The sequence below is a fragment of the Triturus cristatus genome, chromosome 7 (assembly GCF_964204655.1).
Source record: "Triturus cristatus chromosome 7, aTriCri1.1, whole genome shotgun sequence".
Classification (NCBI taxonomy): Eukaryota; Metazoa; Chordata; class Amphibia; order Caudata; family Salamandridae; genus Triturus; species Triturus cristatus.
Window position 1 is genome coordinate 746,688,165 of NC_140590.1, and position 19,069 is coordinate 746,707,233.

Genomic DNA, 19,069 nt, shown 5'->3' on the forward strand with positions numbered 1-19,069 from the left:
CCATGCCATCCCAGTTTAGACCTGGCCATATGCAAATCAGTCTTGACCCAGTGCCTCATGGGAACAGTCCTGACTGAACTGCCAAGCCAGGTCCTCCCTGGACCGGAAACAAGCATCCTAGGACCGGTTTCGGGGTTTCACCCCTCTTCAGCCAGGATAGTTTGATTCCAGTGGCACAGTGAGCCCAGGACTCACGTCTGAGCATACCTGGCGCACTTAGGGCGAGAAAGCAAAAGACACACAATCGATGGACGGAATGCAGAACAAATCAAAACATTCACCCCCAGTCAAGAGATCTGGGTTAAATCCATCATTCTTTTGTTCACCATGCCATCCCAGTTTAGACCTGGCCATATGGAAATCAGTCTTGACCCTGTGCCTCATGGGAACAGTCCACATCACATCGGACAAGTGGGTGCTGCAAATTGTCCGAAGGGGCTACTCCCTCCCCTTTGAGACTTCCCCTCCAACCATGCCACCTCAATACCACCGCATGTCGGGGGACCATCTTGTGCTTCTTCAGCAGGAAGTCACGGCCCTCTTGGCCAAGGGGGCCATCGAGCATGTTCCTGGGCCAGAAGTAGGTTGTGGTTGTTATTCCTACTACTTTCTGGTCCCCAAGAAGGACAAGGGTCTGCGTCCTATCTTAGACCTTCGGAACGTCAATCGGTTCCTCCGGAAGGAGACGTTCAAGATGCTCACACTTACTCAGGTCTTGTCTGCCCTGGACCCGCAAGATTGGATGGTAGCGTTGGACTTGCAGGACGTTTACTTTCATATCCCCGTCCTACCGGCCCACCGGCGTTACCTGTGGTTCACGGTAGGCCACAAGCACTTTCAGTTCACCGTGCTCCCTTTTGGCCTTACCAGCGCCCCTTGGGCGTTCACAAAAGTGATGGCGGAGATCATAGTCTTCCCCTATCTCGACGACTGGTTGTTGAAGGCGGGCTCTCCCCAGGTAGTCGGCTCCCACTTCCAGACTACGGCCGACCTCCTGCATTTGCTGGGGTTCTCCATCAACATGCCGAAGTCGCACCTGATTCCCTCTCAGAAGCTCCTCTTCATCGGAGTGGTTCTGGATTCGGCGCAGTTTTTGGTTTATCCTCCCGAGCAGTGAGTCCGGGATATTCAGGCTATGATTCCGATCATTCAGCCTTTATCCTGGGTTTCGGTCAGGATGATCCTCCGGCTACTGGGCCTAATGGCCTCCTGCATCCTGTTGGTGGATCGTGCCAGATGGCATATACGGGCTCTGCAGTGGGACATGAAGTTCCAGTGGGCACAGCATCAGGGCAACCTGTCCGATCATGTCCAGATCTCGGAGGGCACTGCACAACAATTGCAGTGGTGGCTAACAAATCGCGATTGGGTCAATGGCAGATCTCTCTCCCTTCCCCAACCAGAACACACAGTGGTTAAGGATGCGTCCCTTCTGGGATGGGACGGCCACATGGGAGAGGCGGAGATCAGAGGACTCTGGTCTCTGGCGGAGTCCCGGCTCCATATCGACCTTCTGGAGCTTCGGGCGATACAACTTGCACTGAAAGCATTCCTTCTCTCTGTCAAGGGGAGAGTAGTGCAGGTGTTCACAGACAACACCACCGCCATGTGGTACTGCAACAAACGGGGCGGGGTGGGGCCGTGGACCATATGTCAGGTGGCTCTGCATCTCTGGACATGGCTGGAACATCAGGGCAGGTTCTCTGAATGCCAGAGTGTACAAACTCAGCCGCCGGTGCATGATGGATCACGAATGGCGTCTGCACTCGGACGTAGTGCAAGGTCTCTTTCAAGCAGTGGGGAGAGCCTTGGTTAGATCTATTTGCCACCAAAGAGAACGCGCAATGTTATCAGTTCTGCGCGTTGGAATTTCAAAGGCTTCACCCGCTAGGCGATGCTTTTCGTCGCAAGTGGAGTTGCGGTCTACTATTCGCCTTTCCGCATATACCACTTCTACCCAGAGTGCTGAAGAAGATCAAGCGCGACTGGGCCCAAGTCATTCTTGTGGTTCCGGACTGGGCTCAAAGAGTACAGTATCCCGAGCTACTCAGCATGGCTATCGATCCCCCGATCTGAGTGCCTCTTCAGTAGGATCTTCTGTCGCAGCAACAGGGGACGATCTTCCACCCGAACCTGTCCTGTCTCCACCTCCTTGCATGGAGTTTGAGCAGCGACAGTTGACGTCTTTTGACCTGCCTCCCGAAGTTTGTGATGTAATCTTGGCAGCCAGGCGTCCCTCCACTAAGACGGTATACACCTGCAAGTGGAATAAGTTTGTGGCATGTTGCACAGCAAAGGCTGTGGATCCCCTTTCTGCCCCTCTATCAGAGTTCCTTCTATTCCTCCTTTCTTTGGCCCAGAAGGGCTCTGCTCTGGGCACTATCAAGGGCTATCTCTCGGCCATTTCAGCTTTTTTACGGCTTCCAGATCAGCCTTCCCTTTTCAAGTCACCTGTTGTAAATATATTCTTAAAAGGCATTACTCATCTTTCCCCTACTGTTTCTTTCATAATGCCTCAGTGGGACTTGAACCTGGTTCTGACATATCTGATGTGTGCTCCCTTTGAGCCACTTCACAACTGTCCTCTTCATCTTCTCACTTTAAAGGCAACTTTCCTGATGGCCATCACCTCTGCCAGAAGAGTGAGTGAGCTCCATGCTCTTTCTTCTAAACCTCCTTTTCTCTCTGTCTATCCGGACAAAGTGGTTCTAAGGACTTTCTTGGGCCGTAAGGAATCTATCACTACTAATGTTTCTTACAGATATATCGTTACCGAAGGTAAGTAACTTGTGCTTTAATTCCAGAAGTGGGACACCCCAATGTTCATCCTCTTCCCTCGCTAAGTCTTTATCCTCACTATCAAACTGTTTGAATGTGGTATTTAAATCACCAACTACTACTACTCCAGTTTATCCAGGGAGGGTGTCTAGGAGTCCACCCAAGCCATTGATGGTTTCAGATCTCCGCTCCCCACTCAAGCCTCTAGCATATACATTCATAATGGCGCAAGTACCATGTGGCCCAAGCGCCATCATGATTGCAAGAATGTCATTGCATTCAACGGTTAAGACTCAGATATTGAAACCTATAGCTTGTCTGACCCAAATTGTGAGGCCCCCCCCCAGTGGACCGCCCCTAGCACCCTGGGTAACTGGAATGCAGTCATTTAAATATCCAGGGTGAAAAAGCGGCTTCCTTGACCAGGTTACCAGAATGGCACATATATCCTATTTTTCTATGAATTTATTCCAATCAGGAACTTCGCCTCTATTTCTCAACCCTGCGATGTTCATGTATAGAAATGGAGCGCGGCGTTTGATGTATATTAATAATCGGTGCGACGTTCAGGGATAAGAGACCGGGTTCGGAATTAAGCTGTCTCAGGATGCAATCAGATGAACCTCATCTAACTGAAGGATTACTTGGAGAAAGTGTAATAAGTGAGTTGCTGATACATTCTATCGGTGCTGGCAGTGTGCAGTCCCCATTGGCTGGGGAGAGTGCCGGCACAACTTTTGGGGAGATGTTCGCTGTTTCCTTTGGGGAGGACTATATTTAAAGCGAATAGTTGTTTCAAAAAGATGTTATCTGTCTCTCAACCAGATCTTGGTGAGTTAGAATGAGAGCAATGACATCTGTGTCAACCCCCGAGATAGAATGTCTTCTAGCCCCAACGATATCGTCCCAGTGAAGGATTTATTAATAAGGGAAGCCACATCCTCCATGCGTGGTCTAGGTGCGGGCTTGGGTACATTAATCAGATGTATTGTCTGCTTCTGCGCTGGAGTGGTGCCACTGCCATAAGGTGAGGAGTACCTGTAGGCTCGAGGGAATGGGATGCTTGTTGGTGGAGCCATTGCTAGTCTTAAGACTTGAGGATTTTGATGCACCATCCTATTTGGTTTATCACCCCCCTGCCTATTTGGAACACTATGGTCTCTGTTAACCCTTCCTAAATGTGTGCTGCTGGTGTTGCTGCCACCAGCAACACTAGTAGAGACAGAGGGATTCCCCGTCAGTAGTTGTTTGTTGTGCAGCCCTCCCGAGTCATGTGCCATAGAAATGGGTTTAGATCCTAGTTTGACTTTTAGTGATTGAACTTCATTGTGCACCCTATTGAAAGATTCAGAAAGATGACCTACAACTACCTTAAATGCTTTAATTTCTTTGGTCAAATTCGATATCTGAACTAGTAATGAACACGGCACAGGGAGGTCACTACTCGTGGCGATTGTCTATGTATCTATAATTTCTCTACAATGGTCAATTTTCCCCCTAGTGCGGGGGCGGGACTAATCATATAATTTGCCTTTCTCTTTCATCGTCTTTTTATCTTGGGCTCCTCTTTTTTTAACTCGCTTCTTGTTTCGATGGACTTGTCCAAAGTATCTACCCTGTCTAAGAGTGGGGCGTAGCTGTTACTACACTGAAATATAGAAAGGTCATATTGGCACTACCCCCTCTGTGGCTATATTTTCATCCACATTCGAGCTAGGACTGTGGACAGCTGTCTGGGCTTTCCTGTCTTTCTCGCAGTTAGGAGGTTGTGAATTACGGCCATTGAAGATACTATATATGGGGCGCATGCTATGTGCTGGGGGGCAAGATGTGTTAGATTTGAGGATAACTTCACATTCAGACAAAAGACTATCAATGCATTTAAGTACCTCCCCTCCCCCTTCTTTATAACCCATAGTGGTAATCATGGCCTTTTTTCTCTTCTTCGCCAGCCTTTGCTTTGTGGCTTTTGTGCTCTCCGCCTTAGCCTTTCGCTTTCTCATTATGGGACTATTGGAAGGCACACGGGAATAATTCAAATAAGAGGTCCCAAATAGATGTTTTAACAAAATTACCACTATCTAAATGGTAAAAACAGTACCTTAATCCTTAGAAGGGCAGTTGATAAAAGTATGAGCTTGCACAGTGGTAGAGCAGGTATCAGGGCGTTAGCCCAGCCCAGCCTCCTTTGGGCTCTGATGGGTGCAGACGGGCCTGCCCGCGTGTGTCCTGTGCTGCCAGAGGCCAGACGGCATCTTAAGTGCCTCCTGGCGCGACGTGGTAGTATGTTGCGGGCTAGGACTTGTGGTCCTGTCCCCCTGTGTAGCACTGGTGGCAGCAGCAAGCAGGCAAGAATGAACCACGGGTAAGGAATCTATAGCTAATAGTCTCTTTCAGATGAACAAGTTACTTACTTTTGGTAAAGATGTATCTGTAAGAGAAATACGGCGACCACGAGGCTGACCACGGATGCGGAGTCGACTGATGCCACCTACTGACACGCAGTGGTACTGCTGAGGAAAAAACTCTCCGGATCCAGTCTGACGCATGGGGGGTAATTCTAAGGTAAGGAATCTATAACTAATATATGTCTCTTATAGATGCATCGTTACCGAAGGTGAGTAACTTGTTCTTCACAGACAACATCACTGCCATGTGGCACTGCAACAAACAGCATGTGTGGAGTTGTGGACCCTTTGTCAAGAGGCCCTGTTGCTCTGGACATGGCTGAAACAGCAGGGCATATCCTTGGTGGTGCAATACCAGGCGGCCTTTCTGAAGGCCAGTTCTGACAAACTCAGGCGAAGATCCCTAGCGGATAAAAATGGAGTCTCCATCCAGAGTTGCTGCAAGGTCTTTTTAAAGAATGGAGAGATCCTTAGTAAGATCTGGTTGCCACTGCCAAGAATGTGCAGTGTCTGCAGTTTTGAGTGCTCGAGTTTCCAAGGCGGCTCTCGCTCTGATATGCTTTTCATCTCAAGTGAGTCTCAGACCTCCTGTACGCCTTTCCTCTCATATCACTCATACCCAGAGTACTCCAGAAAATCAGGAATGATCAGGTCCAAGATATTCTTGTGGCTCCACCCAAACCTGTCAACACTTTGCCTTCATGCATGGACATTGAGGGGTGACAGTTGATAGCTTTTTGCTTTTGACCTTCGCCTAAAGTCTGTAATGTTATCTGGGCAGCTAGGCGTCCCTCTACCTAGACAGTATATGCCTTCTGTTGGGGCAAGGTAGTGGCATGGTGTGCAGAGAGACACTTTGACTTTCCTTCTGCTCCCCTCTCTCAAGTCTTTCTCTTTATTCTTTCTCTTGCCTAGCGGGACTCTACTTTTGACACCTTAAAAGGCTATATTTCTGCCTTCTCAGCCTTTCTGCGTTTGCCAGATACCTGTTTGAATCCCCTGTTGTGAAAGGTCTGAAACACGTTTCCGCCTTCACCCTTCATCGTGTCTCAGTAGGACCTTAATCTAATACTCACCTTTCTAATGTGCACTCCCTTTGAGTCTCTACACAACTGCCCTCTCAGGCTACTTATCATCAAGACGGTCTTCCTAGTAGTGACAACATCTGCCCGGTGGGACAATGAGCTTCAGGCTTTGTCATCTAAGCCTCTATACCTGAACATCTTCCCAGGTAAGCTGGTTCTTTACACTAGAGCCTACTTCCTGCCAAAAGTTATCACTCCCTTTAATGTAGACCAGTCCATCACCCTGCCTCCTTTTTATGCTCCACCACATCCCTCTAAGGGGAAGGAGCAACTCCACTGGCTAGACCCGAAAAAGCATTGTTGTTCCACCTTGACCGCACGACAAAGTTACGGGTGGACGACCTACTCTTTGTGGGGTATGTCGGAGCAAAGAAGGCAAAGGCTGTACAAAAAATGGACCATCGCCCGATGGATCATGGGCTGTATGTTTTTTTACACATTGGCCAAGAAGCAACCCCTTGAGGGTTTGCGTGTCCCTTCCCCCAGCGCCAAGGCTGCGACATCTGCCTGCCGTGGCCTCTGTACACACTTTCACAAAACACTACTGCCTGGACAGTCAGTTCCATTGGGATGGGCACTGTGCCCATTTGGACCTTCAGGACTTTTAGGTGTGAAATTGTTTCGCAGACCCACTTCCGGGAGATAGTGCTTGGGTATTTATTCTAAGGTAAGGAATCTGCAGCTAGAAGCCTGTATCAGATGATTATTTGGTAATGTCTTCTCTGGTAGAGACTCTATCAAGCAACAGATTCCTTACCACCACACCACACCCATCCTCCTTGCTCTGCGAACAGATTTCTAAGGTCAAGGTTCTTCCCCTTTTAGTGCCCTAGTTTTCCACATCAGTGATCAGTGTTCTTCATGGCTCTGCTCTCCTGACGTGGAAAGTCACACAAAAAAAACCCGATCTCTGCAGGCTGTGGTGGTGCCTATATTGGAACTGCACACTCCACATCTGAGGCAGACAGCGCCACCAACGCCATATGGAGCTGAAGAATGCCACCTACTGGCGTGCAGGGGTACTGCTCAGAAAACAATTCTGGATCCAGTCTGAAGCCTGGGTAAACAAGGCGGAAGGGGGAAAGTCAGCCTGGGAACTAACTGAGTCCCTTGCTAGCTTAAATCTTATTTAACACATCCACTCTCCCAAGAACATCAAAGGCCATACACTTGATCAAGTGTGGTCTATCAATCTTTCACTCCATAACTTAGCCATTTACCCCTGCGTTTGGTCAGACCATTATAAAATCAGCTTTACTTTGGGAGATAAGTTGTTGCCTAAATGGTCACCTCATTTAAAAGGTACTTTCAGAAATTGGAACCGCATTGATATGAAATCTATTTTGGACACGCTAAACCACAAGCAGCCCACTATTCAGGAGAACATAGATAGTTTTGAGAGGGAGATTGCCAATTGGCAACTGAAGGCTATAGATATCCATGCCCCTATCCAGACAAAAACCTCCCGCATAAGGCAACATGAAGCATCTAAATGGTTCACTATTAATTTAAAAATTATGAAACTCAACGTCCGTCAAGCCGAAAGGAAATGGCATAAAACCTACCTAGCACAGGATAAAGAGCAATACATTGCGTGCCTGACGACCTATAAAAAAGCCATCCTGGAGGCAAAGAGATTATTTTTCACTAACAAAGTACTCAATTCAAAACAATAGGTCAAAAGATATCTTCAGGATTGTGAAAGAATGATCTAATTATCGATGTGTGACCCCCTCCATCATTGCCTCACAGAACGTTTGTAATGATCTGAACTTTTTCTTTGTGGCAAAAATCATAAAAATCCAAGACTCAATTGACTCCAGCCATAGTAGCGTAGAAGACCCTCTTATATTCCAACTCTACCTCTCTAACCACCTTCCCCAGTCTAAATAGAATTTTTTTTTCTGATCTTGTAAACAAAGTAAAATCAGGTTCCCCCAAGGAGGTATGCCCACTCCACATATTAAAATCCATCTATCTGGCTTTTCCAGACACTATCCTTGACCTCTTGAATTTTTCTCTCTCCCAAGGTACTGTGCCTTCAGGCTTCAAAGAAGCAGTGGTCATCCCATTACAAAACAAGCATTGGCAGTGCCAATCGGTCTCGCCATTAGGATCTTATATGTATTTAGCTATGCAGCACATTAGCGTGGGTGCTGTATCCCTTTCGCAGTAGACGTCAGGATAAGTGCGTTTGAATAAGGAAGGCGCATTTTGAGGCAGTAGAAGCCCTCTGCAGATATCAGCTAAAATGCTGAGTGTCGCGCTCCCCCTCCGCTAATGTGCTGCATAGCTAAATACATATAAGATCCCAATGGCGAGACCGATTGGCATTGCCAATGCTTGTTATATATACCGCAAACTTGACCCAAAGGTACTGCAGCGCTTAACATGAGCACCGGTTAGTTACATGGACACACAATGCATTTAGGCACTGGGAAGTTACGAAATGCATCTAGAATTAGAGGGTGTTGAGCCGAGGCCAAGACTCGAACCTCAGTTCCTCAATACCAAAGTAGGCAGCTTCGGCTGTTGATGCCTTATCCTATCCCCCTGAAAAAAGATGCCCACCGGGGAGAGACAAAGTATTAAGGTGGAAATCGTTCAGTGCTGCATACACCTAGGCTGCTCTGGGGTTTTTAAGGACAGGAACAATTAGGGAGAAAAGGCACGCCTCATGCACTGCGTCTCTTGGTTATTTTACTTAAATGCGCAAGTCTGACTCCGTCTGTTAACATCGACACTTCTGCTACAGAGTCGGAATTTTAAATATCGGCTTTAAATCGTTTCCCGGTGTCACAGGGTTGTCTACTAACAAAGTAGTTAAGAAATTCACAGGCTCCAAGTTCCCCCAACCAGTAACATATGATGCTCCCACGATGCCAATCTGAAATTCACTCAAACTCTGCACACCGCACCCGGTCACCTTTATACCCGCCGGGAGGAAGTGCTCCACAGAGCCGCCTCCGATGCCAGAGCCCCCCAAGGAGACACCTGGTGACAAGGCGGTGAATGCACCAAGCAGCAGCATCACCGAAACAGCCACCTGTAGCAAGCCGTGAAAGAAGCACGGTACACGGCAGTCTGCTCCAGCCGCCCTAACAGAAAACAGTCACCAATGGGTGTGGAGGGAGGGGGCAGTGGCGCAGCCCGGGTAACAGGTAGCACACACCGCACCGCTCCTCCTACGGCAAGGGCTGGCCTTCCTTATTCATACACACTTACCCTGACTTGTAGTGCGAAAATGATAGCAAATCCATGGTGGCTGCTGGACGCATGCATAAGATAAGCCACTGTATTGCGCATGTGTTCTGGACAGGTCAGGCAAAATAGAGTGCAAATTCACCCAGCCAATCATAGGACAAAACAAGCACTTAAAATGCAATAGGACTCATATTTACACGAGACCTATTGCATTTGCAACATCTTGCTTGCAGAACGATTGCGTGCTAAAGACGCATTTGTTCTATTGCCAGCGCTATGAAGGCACACAGTGATTTCGGCCTTGTACTAAAGGACGTTACCAATAAGGATCCCAGCACCTGTTTTCTTTCCCACAACTGTACTTTTGTTTCCACAATTGGCACACATGTAAGTCCCTTGTTAAAGGTGCCACTGGCATCAAGGGCCTTGTGACCGGAAAAGGTCTCTAAGGGCTGCAGCATGTTCTGTACCACCATCAAAGACCACTCACCTAACACATACACACTGCCATTGCAGACTGTGTGTTTAGGTGCAGGCAAAACTAAAGAATCTACAAGGCGCACATCCCTGTGTGCCTTGCCCATTAATACTGCCTGTGGCATAGGTAAGTCACCCCTGGATCAGGCCTAATAGCCCCAAGGAAGGGTACACTATACCATAGGTATGAGTCCCTTCTTATACATTGTAAGTGCAGTGAACCAACATTGAGTACATTGGCTAGGAGGTTGTCATTATGAACTCCACAGCTCCATGATGGCTTTACTGAATACTGGTACCAAACTTCTCAGCACAATAAACCCACACTGATGCCAGTGTTGGATTTATTGTAAAATGCACTCTAAGGGCATCTTAGAGATGCCCCCTGAAAAACAATGAACACTCTAGTGTACAGCTGACTGGTCTGCGCCAGCCTGCAACACGCAGCCATGTTTCTGACCCATTGAGGTGAGAACCCTTGTGCTCTCGTGGGTCAGAAACAAAGCCTGCTTCAGTGGCGGTGCGTCACATCTACACCCTAGCAGCAACAGCATTCAGGGCAGTGATCCTCAAAGGCTTCCTCCCCTTTGTAATACTAGCTAGGGCCTCTCCAGCTAGTGGGGATCCCTGCCCCCCTGACCAAGCCCCACTGTTGGGTGCAAGGTTGGTGGGAAAATTAGTAGTCAGGAGACGTGTGTCCCCTTTCAGCCAGAGCTGAAGTGACCCCTTCCTTAGGAATTGAAAAGAAGAATTCTAACCAATCAGGTTAGGGGATGCCCCCTCCCCAAAGGGAAGGGACATGCAAAGGGTGTAGTCACCCCAAAGGCAAAGTAGCCCATTGGTTACTACCTGTCAGTACCTGTAACACCCCTAATTTCAGTAATCTGAAAGAAACACGTTAGTTTTAGATTCCTTACCTTAGAATTACCCCCAGGCGTCAGACTGGATGTGGAAAGTTTATTCGTCAGCAGTACCTCTGCGTGTCTGAAGGTGGCGTCGGTCGGCTCCACATCCGTTGCCGAGGTCGCCGGGATGAGGTTGCGGTAACTACTTAGACACCGCCCTCAAGCGCTGACGTCAGTTCTTTCTTTTTCCGCGCCAGCCAGCGCAGATCCGGGAAGAGTGGTACCTCAGTCATTTTTTGACTACATTTTTCTCGACTTTTGTCGACTTCTTGTTTTGAGTCTCCGACTCCAAACAGGTGCACGAAGGATGCCCAGTTTCAAGACCTGCGGTTCCTGTAACCAACTGATGTCGGTGACGGATCTGCACCACGTGTGCCTCTTTTGCCTGGAGCACGACCACGACCCCACGTCGTTCTCCAGCTGTCGATCGATGGGGACAAAGGCTTTACGGTATCGGTCCCGAACGCTGCTTGAGTGCCGACAGTCCGAGGTCCCAGTCGAGAGGGAGGTCGAGGGACTGGTCGCGAAGCCACCGCCAGTCTTGTTCGAAATCATTAAAGTCTTCGCACTTGGGGTCGGGTAAGTCGAAGCATAAGAAGAAGTCGAAGAAGCATCGTCGCTCTTCGACTTCTCCTCATCGGTCGGCCGATCGGACGAGGCATGCGGGTGGTGCCACTCCTGCTGCTCCATGTGCGGTGCCCGAAGGGTCGACTCTGAGCTTCCCTCCCTTTCCGGGACCAGGAGCAACCCGCACCCAGCTTCGTACGTTCTACGAGGCGATGCATACCATGTTTGGGTGGACCGACCCTGCCGGCGAGCCTTCGGGCCCCGCGGACTCAGTTGGGGGGCATAGGTCTTCTCTAGGTCTTCACTGCCGGTGTCTCCGGCCCAGGCGCCGCAGCCCCCTCTTGGATCCAAGCCTTGATCCGGATCGGCGCTGGTTGACCTCGTTACACCTCCACCAGCGCCGCTTCCTATGGCACCACTACCGCATTCGGCGCCAGTGGAATCCCCGGCCGGCGTCAACCCCGGCCTCATTCCCGCCATGGACACGGAGCCAGACCGGCATCGTCCAATTCCGGATCCGGGCCCTGGTGGGTCCCTTTCCAACAACAGTGGCACTCAGAGGATGAGGAGGAGGACTGGGAGGGGTCAGGTGACCCTTTAACTGACCAGCTACATACTGAGCAGGACTGGCGAGAGGAACTGGGGGATGCCAGTGGTCTTGACACTTCACCCGACCTTGGCATGTTGTCTTCTCCTACCGTGCCTACGGAGGAGGGAGCGTTATATGCTGTGGTGTTACGTTGGGCGGCCGAGGCTCTCAACCTCAAGCTTCCTACGGTGGCCGTCAGGACTAACCTCCTGACAGAGGTACTTAAACCGGCAGCGAGCTCTTCGGAGTCCCTGCTGCCGTTTAATGAGGCCCTCACTGAAGTCCTTTTGGGCACGTGGTGCAGGCCCAACACGGGTGCTCCCGTGGACAGGATGTTCACCCGACGTCACCGCCCGGCTCCGGGAGACCCCACTTTCCTCTCCCAACACTCCACCCCAGAGAGCTTGGTGGTCCAAGCCTCCACCTCCAAAAGCACCTTCCCTACCTCTCCACCGGAAAGGGAATCCAAGAAGCTGGACCATCTTGGAAAGAAAATGTTCTCTTCCGCCAGCTTAGGACTGCGGTCTGTAAACACTGCAGGTCTCTTGGGCCGTTATTCACACTCAGTGTGGGATACGGTGGCTCAATTCCTGCCTCAATGTCAGGAGGAGGCCCGGGCAGTGCTCTCCCAGGCTGTCGCTGCCGGGAGAGATGCAGCAAAGTTTACGATCCCTTGTGGGCTGGACACCGCCGACTCTCTGGGCAGGACCATTGCGACGTCGGTAGCGCTTCGTCGCTATGCCTGGATGAGGTCCACTGGCTTTTCAGGGGATGTCCAGAATACCTTGATAGACATGCCCTTTGATGGCCGTTGCCATTTTGGCGACAAAGCAGACAACGCCCTAGAGCGCTTCAAGGACTCACGGACTACAGCCAAGTCCTTGGGCCTCTCCTCACGTCTGGCGCAGTCTGCTTTACCTCCCTTTCGTGCCTACGGAAGGGGTACCCCACTACATCCAACCCAGGGCCACAGGCCGCAGCAAGTTTCCCAACCTTCACGAGGCCGGGGATGTGGAAACAAACAGCGAGGTTACGGGGGCCCGCGGTCAGGCCAGTCCACCAACCCCCCTTCTGCAGCAGCCTCCAAACCCTCCTAGTCCAACCTTTCAGGCCCATCTAACGCCAGTGGATGGCAGGATTCGCCATTGCCTTCCCCACTGGCGTACCATCACTTCGGACAGGTGGGTTTTGCAAATAGTCTTAAATGGGCTACTCTCCTCCAGCCATGCCACCGCGATACCGCCGCATGTTGGAGTATCATCTGGCCCTTCTCCAGCAGAAAGTTACGGCTCTCTTGGCCAAGGGAGCCATTGAGCCCGTTCCTGTCCCAGAAGTAGGTCATGGTTGTTACTCCCACTACTTTCTGGTTCCCAAGAAAGACAATGGCCTGCGTCCTATCTTGGACCTCAGGGACGTCAATCGTTTCCTCCAGAAGTAGAAGTTCAAGATGTTGACGTTTGCTCAGGTCTTGTCTGCCCTCGACCTGCAAGACTGGATGGTAGCGTTGGACTTGCAGGACGCTTATTTTCACATCCCCGTCCAGCCGGCCCACCGGCGTTAACTGCGGTTCACGGTAGGCCACGAGCACTTTCAGTTCACCGTGCTCCCTTTTGGCCTTACCAGCGCCCCTCGGGTGTTCACGAAAGTGATGGCGGTGGTCGCAGCCCATCTGCGCAGGTCAGGGGTTTCATTCTTCCCCTATCTCGACGACTGGCTGTTGAAGGCGGACTTGCCCCAGGTAGTCGTCTCCCACCTCCAGACTACGGCCGACCTCCTGCATTGGCTGGGGTTCTCAACAATGTGCCAAAGTCGCACCTGATTTCCTCTCAGAAGCTCCTCTTCATTGGAGTGGTTTTGGACACAAAGCGGTTTCGAGTCTATCCTCCCGAACAGCGAGTTCGGGATATTCGGGCTATGATTCCGATCTTTCAGCCTCTGTTCTGGGTTTCGGTCAGAATGACCCTGAGGCTGCTGGGGCTCATGGCCTCCTGCATCCTGCTGTTAGATCATGCCAGGTGGCATATGTGGGCTCTGCAGTGGGACCTGAAGTTCCAGTGGGCGGAGCATCAGGGGAATCTGTCTAATTGCGTCCAGATGTCGGAGGGCACTGCTCAACAACTGCTGTGGTGGCTTGCGAACCAGGATTGGGTCAATGGCAGATCCCTCTCCCTTCCCCAACCAGACCACACTGTGGTGACGGATGGCTCCCTTTTGAGATAGGGCGGCCACATGGGAGAGGAGAAGATCAGAGGCCTCTGTTCTCCGGCGGAGTCCGGGTTTCACATCAACCTTCTGGAGCTCTGGCCGATTCGTCTTGCACTGAAGGCATTCCTTTCCTCTGTCCAGGGAAGAGTAGTGCAGGTGTTCACGGACAACACCACCGCCATGTGCTATTGCAACAAACAGGGCAGGGTGGGGTCGTGGACCCTATGTCAGGAGGCCCTCCGCCTCTGGACATGGCTGGAACATCAAAGCACTTCCTTGGTGGTTCAACACCTGGCAGGTTCTCTGAGCGCCAGGGCAGACGAACTCAGCCGCACGTGCATGATGAATCACGAATGGCGTCTTTATTCAAAGGTGGTGCAAGGTCTCTTTCGACAGTGGGGAGAGCCTTGGTTAGATCTATTCGCCACCGTAGAGAACGTGCAATGTCAGCAATTCTGCGCGTTGGAATTTCCAAGGCGGCACTCGCTCAGCGACTCTTTTGATCGTGAGTAGAGTTGAGATCTGTTGTACGCCTTTCCGCCTATACCACTTCTGTCCAGTATGCTGAAGAAGATCAGGCATGACCGGGCCCAAGTCATTCTTATGGCTACGGATTGGGCACGAAGAGTCTGGTATCCTGAGCTGCTCAACATGGCCTTTGATCCTCTGATCAGACTGCCTCTTCGGGAGGATCTTCTGTTGCAGCAGCAGGGGACGGTCCTGAAGCTGAACCTGTCCAGTCTCTACCTCCCTGCGTGGAGATTGAGCAGCAGCAGTTGACGTCTTTTGACCTGCCTCCCGAATTCTGTGTCGTAATCTTGGCAGCCAGGCGTCCCTCCTCAAAGACGGTATACACCTGCAGGTGGAACAAATTTGTGGCATGGTGAACAGCAAAGGCTGTGGATCCCCTTTCTGCCCCTCTTTCTGACATACCCATCTCTCTTTAGCCCAGCAGGGTGCTGCTCTGGGCACTATCAAGGGCTACCTTTCAGCCATCTCTGCCTTCCTTAGGCTGCCAGATCAGCCTTCTCTTTTCAGGTACCCGGTAGTTAACCGTTTCTTAAAAGGCTTAACACATCTTTTTCCTCCAATCCCTTTCATTATGCTCCAAAACTGTTCTTTACGACGACTGCTTTCCTGGTAGCCATCACTTCTGCTAGAAGGATGAGTGAGCTCCAGGCTCTTTCTTCAAAACCTCCTTTCTTGTCTGTTCATCCGGACAAGTTGGTACTCAGGACCCGTCCATCCTTTCGTCCTAAGGTGGTCACTGCCTTCTACATCGGGCAAACCATTACATTGCCCACCTTCTTTCGGCCTCCGCATCCTTCAAAGGAAGACGAGAGGCTCCACCGTCTGGACCCAAAACGTGCGCTATCTTTCTATCTGGATCGCACGAAGCAGTTCCGGGTGGATGATACATTTTTTGTTGGTTACGTGGGTGCAAAGAAGGGTCGGGCCGTACACAAATGCACGATTTCTTGATGGGTTGTGTTGTGTATTAAGGCTTGTTACTCTCTAGCTAAAAAGGAGCCTCCAGTTGGGCTACGCGCTCATTCCACCAGGACGACGGCAGCCACTACTGCCTTGGGTAGGGGAGTGCCTCTGAATGACATCTGTCAGGCAGCCACGTAGACATTGCTGCACACGTTCACCAAACACTACTGCTTGGAAAGCCAAGTCCGGATAGACGACTTCTTTGGCCGTTCTGTTCTCCAGGATTTTCTGGTGTGATCTTGGTTCGCAGACCCACCACCGGGGTTGGTATTGCTGGGGTATCTATGGTAAGGAATCTATAACTAACATGTTTCTTTCAGGTGCACAAAATACTTACCTTCTGTAACGATATATCTGTGAGAAACATTAGTTAGTTATAGATTCCTTACTGCCCCACCCATCCTCCCCGTTCTGCGAACTGATTTCTAGGGTTAAGGACATCCTTTCAGGGCCCTAGTTTTGTGCACCAATGGTCATTGTTTTGCATGGCTCTGCGTTTCTGGCGCAGAAAGTCGTGTAAAGAACTGATGTCATTGCGCGAGGGCAGCGTCTAAGTAGCTGCCGCGACGTCATCCCGGCAACCAAGACGCCGATGACGGACACTAAGCCGACTGATGCCACCTTCCGACGCTCAGAGGTACTGCTGACAAAAAAACTTTCCGGATCCAGTCTGACGCCTGGGGGTAATTCTAAGGTAAGGAATCTATAACTAACTAATGTTTCTTACAGATATATCATTACCGAAAGTAAGTAACTTGTGCTTTAGTAGCACCTCTGAACCTTGATCCTCAGATTCCTGCAACCTAAGAAGAAAAGGAGGAAGAAGACACCATGCAACCGAGCCTTGAAGACGACTAATGATGTGGCCCCAGCCCTACCGACCTGTCTCCTGCTCAAAGATCCTGCGAAGAGAACAATGCCTGTCCAGTGGCCAGTGACTTCCAAGAACCCCAGGAAAACTGCCAATCTTCAACATAGACCAGATCTCCCAAGGACAGTGTCCCTGTCCTGAAAACTCCAACTTTAGAGAATCCGGATCCATGCAGATCTGCAACCCCTACCCACTCTGCACCTGATGCCCAGGGCCGGAGTTTGAGTGGCTCACCTATCCAGTGACATTCCCGCAGTGATCCAGAATCTGACTCCATTAGTGGCTGACCTCTCCTGACTACGCAAAGTCACCTGTAGCCTCTACACAAAGGGTCCTCCCGACCGCGACGGGCTCCGACCAAGAAAATTCAACACCAAATGGTCCCAGCCTTGGGAAACTCAACTGACGGTGCCCAGACCTCCCTTGACATCCCAACTTACCTGTCCAGCCGATGGTCACCGTCATCAAGCCTCCAGGTCCGGGCCTGGACCCTCTTTGTGCTACTGAGATTCCCCTTTGCAGAGAATTGGGTGCCGAATGCTGATGGGCACCGTGCATCCAGCCGACCCTCTGCTGTTGGTGGTGTAGGATTGGCACTGCCTTGTGTCTCCCCCCTCCCCTGTGCTCACCTTAAGACCCGGTCCTGTTATTTACCTTTGGTATTGCTCTTTCTGGTAAAGGCTCAATCTAGATGCAGGTTCCTTGCCGACAATTCCATCATCCCCATTCAGTAACAAGATCCCAAGTCCAGGAATCTGCACACTGATCACAACCACTTTCCTATTAGGGCACTGCGTCTGGGGGTGTGGACAGCTTTGAAAGCATTGGCATCAGCATGTGGGAATGGCACCTACCCCGCAAGTCTTTTCCAGGCGTAAAAAAAGCGTCATTGCGGAGCTGCACAGCACCACCTACCGGTGTGCAGAGGTACAGCTGAAAAGTTTCTGAATTCAGCATGACACCTAAGGAATGTTCAAAAGGTGAGGAATCTGTGACTAGATAAAGTCTCTAATATAAAAAACATTACTAATGTAAGTACATTGGGATCCTTTCTTTACTTTCAGGCAGTAGCCTATTAAAACAATGTGCTTCTCTCATTTTAAATATTAAAAGCAAGTGTTATAATGTATAAGTATAATTATTAGAAACGGAATTCGATGAAAAGTGTGCATACTTGTTGGTTGATGCCCAGTAAGCATAGTTTAAAAATGAAGATTCAGTATGCCCATATTTCTTGTTTTTTGGCAGGACCTACCTGAGCAGTGGAACAGCACCAAGAAGATTGCTATGAGGACAAAGCAGAATGTTGCTCCATTGCAGTCTAATGAAGTTGCCATAATTCGCAGGAAAGCTCAGCAGCTTGAGGTAGGTTTTTGTTTGTGTTACCTTAAATACAGACGTTAATTCAATGACACTCTTTTTCTCAGTTTTGAACAAGGTGCACAGGCGCCTCTTATTTACCAAGACCATCTTGGGGGTTGTTTTTCGAAGACACAGCAATCTATATCAAACCATATCTCTTTTCTTGAGCATGATAGTTGCATACCTGCACATTGTTATGTTATTGTTATGTGTATTTGTACAGTGCATTATAAACTGTGAGGGTATCCTGGCACTGAGCAGGTATTTGTAACTAGCAATGTCTTTGGTAAGATGGTTAATTAGAAAGCCAGGTCTTCAGCTTCTTGTGAAATTCAAGGAGAGAGGAGGAGGCTCTAATATGGAGTGGGAGGCAGTGCCATGCCTTAGTAGTGAAGTAAGAGCACAACCAACATCCAGATCTGGTTCTGTGTATGGGATGTGTGTAAATATGAGTCCTGCAAAGGTGTCTGGGTGGGTGGAAGGAGATGCAGCTGTTCAGGTAGGTGGGGCTTAAGTTGTGTAGGTCCTTTAACGTGTGAGTGTGAGAAGTTGGCCTGATGTATGATGTCACTAGTTCTAGTGTACACCTTATATCAGTCCAAACAACCCTTATGGTGATTGGTTGTAAAGTCAACCTTATAGACCAGCTATCCTAGTGGTAGCATGGACAAGAGCAGTCTTAGGCTAAACTCTGAATGGCATGTGAAGCCAGCTGTGATACCATATATAATCCCTTGAATACCAAATGAAAGGACACCACAACAGATATATATATAAAATAAAGTGTATTTATTCTAGTCAAACCCTCAGCACTCTTTATGAGATTAGAGGTAAGTACAACACAGTCTTATTTATGCATACATTAAGTCACACAGGTAAGTAATACAGTTAGGCCCTAGGGGCCACGCAAACCATATACTAAAGAAGTGGTATAAGGACCACTGTCACGGAAATAGGATAGGCCTAGGCCTAGGGAATCGCTGGGGCTACACTACACTAGCAACAGTTAGGAAGTGGGAGGCCCACGGGATTCGGGTGCAGAGTGGAAACACTCACGCCTAATGCGTAAAAGTCAATAGAATTCTCTTCCAGGGGATCCTCATCAATAGTCATAAGCACTGAAT

General features: G+C 49.8%; 1 protein-coding gene across 2 annotated transcripts in view; it reads left to right on the forward strand.

Annotated features, from left to right (window-relative positions):
* DNAH17 (dynein axonemal heavy chain 17) overlaps positions 1-19,069 on the forward strand; it is a 14,992,541-nt gene that overhangs the window by 4,061,420 nt on the left and 10,912,052 nt on the right. For both annotated transcript variants that reach the window (XM_085617470.1, XM_085617471.1), the window contains one exon: positions 17,832-17,948. In XM_085617470.1, the coding sequence (XP_085473596.1) occupies positions 17,832-17,948 (117 nt within the window). The remainder of the gene's footprint in view (positions 1-17,831; positions 17,949-19,069) is intronic.